A 9,269-nucleotide genomic window follows, 5' to 3' on the forward strand; every position below is an offset into this window, starting at 1 on the left:
GCAGTGACCACGTCTCCAGTGAGGGAGACTCCCTTTCTCCCCCCCCCCCCTGCCTCCAGTGAGGGCGACTCGCTTCCCCCCCCCACCCGCCTCTAGTGAGGGCGACTCGCTTCCCCCCCCTGCCTCCAGTGAGGGAGACTCCCTTTCCCCCCCCCCCCCGCCTCCAGTGAGGGCGACTTGCTTCTCCCCCCCCCCCCCCCACGCCTCCAGTGAGGGAGACTCGCTTTCCCCGCCTCCAGTGAGGGAGACTCGCTTTCCCCGCCTCCAGTGAGGGCGACTTGCTTCTCCCCCCCCCCCCCCACCTCCAGTGAGGGAGACTCGCTTTCCCCGCCTCCAGTGAGGGAGACTCCCTTTCTCCCCCCCTGCCTCCAGTGAGGGAGACTCGCTTTCCCCGCATCCAGTGAGGGAGACTCGCTTTCCCCGCCTCCAGTGAGGGAGACTCGCTTTCCCCGCCTCCAGTGAGGGAGACTCGCTTTCCCCGCCTCCAGTGAGGGAGACTCCCTTTCTCCCCCCCTGCCTCCAGTGAGGGAGACTCGCTTTCCCCGCCTCCAGTGAGGGAGACTCTCTTTCCCCGCCTCCAGTGAGGGAGACTCGCTTTCCCCGCCTCCAGTGAGGGAGACTCGCTTTCCCCGCCTCCAGTGAGGGAGACTCCCTTTCTCCCCCCCCCCCCCCGCCTCCAGTGAGGGAGACTCGCTTTCCCCGCCTCCAGTGAGGGAGACTCGCTTTCCCCGCCTCCAGTGAGGGCGACTCGCTTCCCCCCCCCCCCCCCCGCCTCCAGTGAGGGAGACTCCCTTTCTCCCCCCCCCCTCCTGCCTCCAGTGAGGGAGACTCCCTTTCTCCCCCCCCCCGCCTCCAGTGAGGGCGATACTTGCTTCCCCCCCCCAGTGAGGGAGACTCGCTTTCCCCGCCTCCAGTGAGGGCGACTCGCTTCCCCCCCCCCCCCCCGCCTCCAGTGAGGGAGACTCCCTTTCTCCCCCCCCCCCTCCTGCCTCCAGTGAGGGAGACTCCCTTTCTCCCCCCCCCCCCCCCGCCTCCAGTGAGGGCGATACTTGCTTCCCCCCCCAGTGAGGGAGACTCGCTTTCCCCGCCTCCAGTGAGGGCGACTCGCTTCCCCGCCCCCCCCCCCCGCCTCCAGTGAGGGCGACTCGCTTCCCCCCCCCGCCTCCAGTGAGGGCGACTCGCTTCCCCCCGCCTCCCCCCCCCGCCGCCTCCAGTGAGCTTTATTTGCAAAACATCTCATTAAAAATTGGATACATGGATCCACCCAAAGAAAGATAGTGTCCAACGCGAAACGCGTTAGGCTACTTCATCAGAAGATTCACACTGATAGAGAGCCTGAAGTTTAAATGCCCTCCATCTTAGTGACTGTATTATAAAAACATCTTGAAAGTTGAAATGGAATTAAAAAGTCACTAAGTTTTGCATTGAACTCTATACAATACACTAATGTGAAACATCGGAACTGCACATCATAAATGAATGAACATATATATATATATATACACACACACACACTGCGCCGGAGTGTGACAAAACGCGTAGTAGAGCTATGACGTCATCGCGTTTGTGTTGGTGTATTTGGAGTCCCTGGCTTCCCTGCGCTCCGGCTGGCGGTAATTTCAAGTGTTAGCAATCATTGTATGAGGGAGCAAAGGACGTGCAGGCATTGGATGCCTTTATATCTTGCTGCCAATTCATGGTGAACCTGGGCTGTTTACATCCACTCTGCAAACCTGGGACTCACCCTACCACCGCAGATGACCACAATAGAGATTTCTCTCCCACGAATGGTTCTGTTTGAAATCCTGTAAGTGCACATTCTTATGGGTTGCTGATTTTTAAAATAAATGTACCTTATTTTTTACTCAGTTACGTGCTATGGAGCTTGCGCTTTTGTTTGTTTTTTGTTTTTATATATATATATATATATATATGAACTAACAAAAAGAAGAAAAAGCAGCGCCTCAATGGGTATATAGGTGGTAAATTAATTATATATAGTGTTAATACAAATAACAATGTGATTAATGTCAGTGCCTGCGTATAAAACAATAAACATATAATCAATAAAATAACTTAAAATCAACGCAGTACATATATGTGCAAAGGAAAAATAAAAATGAAATGAAAAATAAAGAAGTGAAAAACCAGTCCTTTATGAATTAGTTCGTCAATGGTATTAATGACGTAAGTGCAGGGGGTCTCCGGCTGCTCTCGAGAGGATAAACCACATCCTATGGAATCTGTAGAGGAGAAAGAGAAGAGAGCACACGTCCCATAGTGTATAACTGTATATTTAATAAAGGGAGGAGGAAGGGGGGGAAGGAATATCACTCACAAGGGTAAGGAAGTTAAAAGCATGTTGTGAATAAATCACCACCATCCGGTATCTTTGCTTGTCTCTGATGTCCGTCAGTCTCTGGATAATGAAGGATCCGTGATCATCAGGATATTTTCCAAGCGTGGATGAAGTGTGCCGGAATCGGGTTGGAGTCCTCAGAAAATCTCCTAGCTGTTTGGCCTCAAGCTGTTAAACGCACGAACCGGCCTGTTCATGCGCACACGTGATGACGTAATGTCCGTGACGTAATGCGTGATCACGTGATATTCCTTCCCCCCCCCCCCTTCCTCCTCCCTTTATTAAATATACAGTTACACACTATGGGGCGTGCACTCTCTTCTCTTTCTTATATATATATATATATATATATATATATATATATATATATCAAAAAATAGCCGTGTTAGTCCAGTTTGCGATAGTGCAGAATAAATGAGTTCTTCAGTATTTGGTGATACCTTTTTTATTGGACTAACAATTTATAGCTTTCGAGAGTTATCCTCTCTTCTTCAGGTCAAGCAATACTGATATACAAATGGTTCAATGGCTAAAACAGTGTGGAGAGAGGGAAAAGAAAAAAAAAACAACAGATATTTACTGTAGATAAGGTAGGGTGTTAAGTGTTTGAAGCCATTATATACTTAATAAGTGTGGTGAATACCGACTCTTAATCTCAAACCTGCAAATGCCAGCAACCAACCTCACACTGATGATACCCATCAAGGTTGAAACATGTCTGTGAGTCGGTTTACTGGCTTTGCATCTCCCAAGCCCTTGCTTAAAAGCTGTGTCTAAAGCAGCATGCATTAGCTTAGGCCTCGGTCCCGCTGCGCTCGTTGGCGCGGGTGGCGGGTCGCGAGTTCCCCACCAGCAGGGGAATCCTCGCGAGCCGGTCCCGGTCCCCCCTGGCTGCACAGAGCACTACACGCTGTAGCGCGTCAGCCGCTGGAGACACCAGAGAATGGTGTTTTCTAGCTTTGACGCGTGACGTGTGTGGCTGTGAGCCAATGGGGAGGGGAGGCTTCGGGAGGAGGAGAGGCTTCGGGAGGAGGAGAGGCTTCGGGGAGCGGGGAGGAGTGTGGAGGGACAGCAGGTGAGTGCCTTTCTCTGTGTGTGTGTCTGAGTGCGTGCATGCCTATCTGTGTGTGTATGTGTGTGCCCGAGTGCGTGAGTGCCTGCCTCTGTCTGTGTGTGTGTGTGTGTGTATGAGTGCCTGCCTGTGTGTGCGCGCGTGTGTGTGTATGAGTGCGTGAGTGCCTGCCTGTGTGTGTGCGCGCGTGTGTGTGTATGAGTGCGTGAGTGCCTGCCTGTGTGTGTGTGTGCGCGTGTGCGCGTGTGTATGAATGAGTGCCTGCGTGTGTGTGTTTAAACTTACTTTCCAGCTCCAGCCCGAGTCCGTGGAGGGAGGGGGGGGAGAGTAGCGGGTCCCTCCGCTCAAGCCACGCCCCCCCTCCCTGTCAAACCGCCCACCTCCCGATCAAACCTCCCACCTACCGCCCACCTCCCGATCAAACCTCCCACCTCCCGCCCACCTCCCGATCAAACCTCCCACCTCCCGCTCCCGCTCCCTACAGACCGCAGATCGCGGTCTGTGTATCTCAGAGCACCGCCTGTCAGCAGCGCAGGTGCGCTGACTCTGGGAGCGGGGCCTTAGCCTAAGGGTTACTCATGTAATGTGAGCTTGAGATAAAAGGTGGCACTGTGTGCTCATTTGCATGTCATTTCCCAGAATCCCTTGCTGCAGTGGAAGTGCTGTGTGCTCGGTGATAATGGTGAAAGACAGGGTTGCAGACCTGCCTAAGACATGCCAATGAATATACAGTAATATTTACAGTTGAGATATATATATATATATATATATATATATATATATATATATATATATATATATATATATATATACACACACACACACTTTATTTGAACCTCTTGGACTCCTAGTATTTAATTGGGAATCCCAAACCCCCACGAGGTGTATGTGCTCGCTGACTCACAACTCCAGCAAGTGAGACCCCCCTCACCCTCCCAGCGAGTGAGACTCCCCCCTCACCCTCCCAGCGACTGAGACTCCCCCCTCACCCTCCCAGCGACTGAGACTCCCCCCTCACCCTCCCAGCGACTGAGACTCCCCCCTCACCCTCCCAGCGACTGAGACTCCCCCCTCACCCTCCCAGCGACTGAGACCCCCCCCTCACCCTCCCAGCGACTGAGACTCCCCCCTCACCCTCCCAGCGACTGAGGCTCCCCCCTCACCCTCCCAGCGACTGAGACTCCCCCCTCACCCTCCCAGCGACTGAGACTCCCCCCTCACCCTCCCAGCGACTGAGACTCCCCCCTCACCCTCCCAGCGACTGAGACTCCCCCCTCACCCTCCCAGCGACTGAGACTCCCCCCTCACCCTCCCAGCGACTGAGACTCCCCCCTCACCCTCCCAGCGACTGAGACTCCCCCCTCACCCTCCCAGCGACTGAGACTCCCCCCTCACCCTCCCAGCGACTGAGACTCCCCCCTCACCCTCCCAGCGACTGAGACTCCCCCCTCACCCTCCCAGCGACTGAGACTCCCCCCTCACCCTCCCAGCGACTGAGACTCCCCCCTCACCCTCCCAGCGACTGAGACTCCCCCTTCACCCTCCCAGCGACTGAGACTCCCCCCTCACCCTCCCAGCGACTGAGACCCCCCCCTCACCCTCCCAGCGACTGAGACCCCCCCCTCACCCTCCCAGCGACTGAGACCCCCCCCTCACCCTCCCAGCGACTGAGACCCCCCCCTCACCCTCCCAGCGACTGAGACCCCCCCCCACCCTCCCAGCGACTGAGACCCCCCCCCACCCTCCCAGCGACTGAGACCCCCCCCCCACCCTCCCAGCGACTGAGACCCCCCCCTCACCCTCCCAGCGACTGAGACCCCCCCTCACCCTCCCAGCGACTGAGACCCCCCCCTCACCCTCCCAGCGACCCCCCCCTCACCCTCCCAGCGACTGAGACCCCCTCACCCTCCCAGCGACTGAGACTCCCCTCACCCCCCCCCCCACAGCGAGTGAGACCCCCCTCACCCCCCCCCCCCCACAGCGAGTGAGACCCCTCCCCCTCCACAGCGAGTGAGACCCCTCCCCCCGTAAGTGACAGACAGCCCTTCCTCCGGAACCTTTCTCTTGTAACACCTGTACTCGGAGGGGGAGCCTTTCTGAGTGACCCAACGGAAGTTGCGTACAGTGACCCCCCCCCCACCCCAGCGTGTGTCGCCTCTCTCCGGAAGTGACGGCTTGTGATGGCGGAAGAGAAGGATGCTCCGCTCTCCGGCTTCGGGCAGGTGGTGATCGGGCCCCCGGGCTCCGGGAAGACCACCTACGTGCGAGCCATGTACGAGCTGCTCACCCGCCTGGGCCGCCCGGCCGCCATCATTAACCTGGACCCGGCCGTGGAGGAGCCCGGAGCCGCAGTCAGTGTGAGGGAACTGCTGGGCCTGGGCGAGGTGATGGAGGAGCTGCGGCTCGGGCCCAACGGCTCCCTGCTCTACTGCATGGACAGCCTGCGGGAGAACGTGGACTGGCTGCGGGGCCGGATCCGGGGGCTGCGGGGCAGGTATCTCCTGCTGGACTGTCCGGGGCAGGTGGAACTTTACACACATCACCGGGGCCTGAGGGACGTGCTGAGCCGGCTGCAGGGATGGGGGCTGCGGGTGAGGAGATATGGGGGGGGGAGATATGAAGGGGAACGGGGGGGGGGGGAGGGGAGAACACTGCCCCTAAAATAATCCCCCTCTGTTAATGTTTCTTCTGTCACAGGGTCACTGGCAGCTTCTGTGTGACTTGCCCTCTCAGTCACTGTGTAACCTCCTGTAATTGTCACACGGTCAGCTGCTGCCTTTGTCACGGTTTCCCCCTGCAGGGATAGGTGACATTTACAGGCAACTCTCTGTGCTGTTCTGTATCCCCCTCAGCTTAGCCCCGTGCACCTGGTGGGACGCGACACTGTGTCCCCTCAGCTCTGCGCAACTGGTGCGAGGTGACAGTGAGGTGATACTGTGTCTGTCCTCTCAGCTCTGCTCTGTGCATCTGGTGGACTCTCATTACTGCACAGATCCTGCCAAGTTCATCTCTGTGCTGTGCACGTCCCTTAGCACCATGCTACACGTGGAACTGCCACATGTCAACCTCCTGTCCAAGATGGACCTCATCGAGCAGTACGGCCGGCTGGGTGAGACTGGAGGGTGGGAGGGAAATGAATCGTCACGCCTGTCATATGACAAAGTTAAAACTGCTCAGTGTTTGAGGGGTGGTTGGTGTCACGGGGGATGACATTTCAGGGCGGGGGTTGACAGTACAATGTGACAGTCTCCTTCCTGCTCCCCGTAGCCTTTAACCTGGACTATTACACGGAGGTGCTGAACCTTTCCTTCCTGGTTGATCACCTGACCTCCGACCCCTTCTTTCGGCGCCACCGTCGACTCCACGAGAAGCTGGCCGAGGTCATCGAGGACTACGGGCTGGTGACATTCACACCGCTTAGTGTGCAGGTCAGAGGGACGGGGGTGACGGGTGGGAGGGGTAGGGACGGATGTGGGGTAGAGAGAGGGGAGGAATAATCAGTGGAGCCAGCAACCCAGAAGAAAAAGGAGGGTGGAAGGATGTGGCTATTCTGCACTTTGGGTGAGGGGGCTCGCAGGTCAGGGGTTAAAGTGTCACCCCCCCTCCAGGATGAGAAGAGCATGCGTGGGGTCCTGGCTGCCGTGGATAAAGCCAACGGGTTTTGCTTCGGGGAGGAACAGAACTCACTCAGGGTCTTGATGTCATCAGCTGTGGGGGCCGAATTTCACTTCACATCGTATCCTGCACACTGAACTACAGCCCTTTCCCCGCGCCCCCCTCCTCTCCCTGGGTGCTCCCCCCCTCCTCTCCCAGGGTGCTCCCCCCCTCCTCTCCCTGGGTGCTCCCCCCCTCTCCCTGGGTGCTCCCCCTCTCTCCCTGGGTGCTCCCCCTCTCCTCTCCATCTCTCCCTGGGTGCCCTCCCCTCTTCCCCCACTACCAAACCCCCCCTTGCCCCCCTGCTCATCCATTTACCCCCTCCTTCTATACTCTACAATGATGTTACCCCCTTAACCCTCGCTGCCCCAGGACGCTGGCTTTCCAGGAGAAATATGTGCAGGATGAGGAGCGGACAGTGGAAGAGGAGACCATGGACCTGTAACCCGTCTAAGAAAGGAGAGGGTACCCCAATACTGCCCTACACCCCAATATAAGGCAGGCAAGGCGTTAATCATGCGATAAGCTTATATACGAAGCAATGCTCTGCAAGGCGATGGACATAGAGTGGTGCTCTGCAGGGAGTGTGTATATGGAGCAATGCTCTGCAGAGGAGAGCGGATATAGCCCAGTAATAGTTTATTTTTGTACGCCATTTAAATAAATATTATGTCCGAGATGTGATGTGGGACACGTTTGCCGCGGCGAGGTGGGCTTCATGTCTGGTGAGGAGCATGTGACTGTTATTAGTCCTGTGGGCCTATCTTTTCCCCACATTCATCCGTCCACCCTCTGCTCCGACGGGGACTGGTCAATGCTGCCGTCAGCCTAATACACAGACCTCCCACCTCCTGATATCAGGGACACTGCATCTCCACGGGGGAGTGATAAGGAGCCAATCACAGCACAGAGTGCATTGAAGTCTGCATGTGATGTCACAAGGACCTGTGTTTGTTTAAATATGTGTGGTTTATGTATCTGTCTATATGTGCAAATATGTATCTACGTGTGTATATATGACCACACAGAGAATGAAACAGCACCTAATTGTGTAACATATATTAAAGCTCTTCACTGAACCCTAATATGATATCAAATGTTATAGTACACCTGTGAAGGATATGCCCATTGGATCAATGATATATAATACCAATAGCCTATAATTCAATGGGTGCAATGTCCTAAATAGTAATAGTGATACATGTGCCAATCTAAAACAATATATGCAAAATAAAAAAATGAACAGTTCAAAATACAAAAGGTATAAAAATCAATAAAAATGATAAAATGCCAGTCCCAGTAACACAGACCTCCGGAGTCTTTGCAGCCTGGACACAGGAATAACCAATTCCTTGGAAGATCTCTATAGAAACCAAAAAGAACAGGCGCACTCCTAGTGTATTAAAGTATTACACTGTAATAGGGCTGGGCAGACAGAAAGTGCTCAAAGTATAACAATGTTACATAATAGATGAGGTTGAAAACTGACGTGCGTCCATCAAGTTCAACCTATGCTAAATTTAGACGACAGATACTTTATTCTATATCTATACTTACTTATTGATCCAGAGGAAGGCAAACAAAAAAACCCCAGTGTCATATCATCCAATGATATCTCATAAGGGGAAAATAAATTCCTTCCCGACTCCAAGATTTGGCAATTGGATTAATCCCTGGATCAACATTCTTCCCATGTTTACTTGTATACCTTTCCTTTCTAAAAAGATGTCCAACTTTTTTTTTTAACAAATGTATTTTATCTGCCATCACAGTCTCCACGGGTAATGAATTCCACATTGTAACTGCCCTCACTGTTAAGAACCCTTTCCTTTGTTGCTGGTGAAATCTCCTCGAACCTTAAGGGATGGCCCCGAGTCCTTTGAACTGCCCTTGGGATGAATCGTTCTTTTGAAATCTCCTTGTACTGTCCCCTATTTATATTTGTATAAAGTTATCATATCCCCTCTTAGATTTATTTACGTTTGAAAATAGGCGTCTAATTTAGCAAGCCTTTCCTCATAAGATAGATTGTCCATCCCCTTTATTAATTTGGTGGCTATTCTCTGAACTCTCTAGTTCCAGAATGTCTTTTCTAAGGAGTGATCCCCAAAATTATGCTCCATATTCAAGGTGTGGTCTTACTAATGCTTTGTAAAGTTGCATAATTATGTTTACGTCCCTTCC

The 9,269-nt window shown here is 53.9% G+C and overlaps 1 protein-coding gene across 1 annotated transcript; it reads left to right on the forward strand.

Annotated features, from left to right (window-relative positions):
* Positions 1-5,436: 5,436 nt before the first annotated feature.
* LOC142496866 (GPN-loop GTPase 2-like) lies at positions 5,437-8,164 on the forward strand. Its single transcript, XM_075603900.1, has 5 exons — positions 5,437-6,022; positions 6,384-6,540; positions 6,699-6,859; positions 7,040-7,167; positions 7,458-8,164. Exons 1-5 carry the CDS (start codon positions 5,612-5,614, stop codon positions 7,528-7,530), a joined length of 930 nt encoding a protein of 309 aa, XP_075460015.1. The 5' UTR covers positions 5,437-5,611; the 3' UTR covers positions 7,531-8,164.
* The last annotated feature ends 1,105 nt before the right edge of the window (positions 8,165-9,269 follow it).

Source organism: Ascaphus truei, chromosome 6, assembly GCF_040206685.1.
Source record: "Ascaphus truei isolate aAscTru1 chromosome 6, aAscTru1.hap1, whole genome shotgun sequence".
Lineage (NCBI taxonomy): Eukaryota > Metazoa > Chordata > Amphibia > Anura > Ascaphidae > Ascaphus > Ascaphus truei.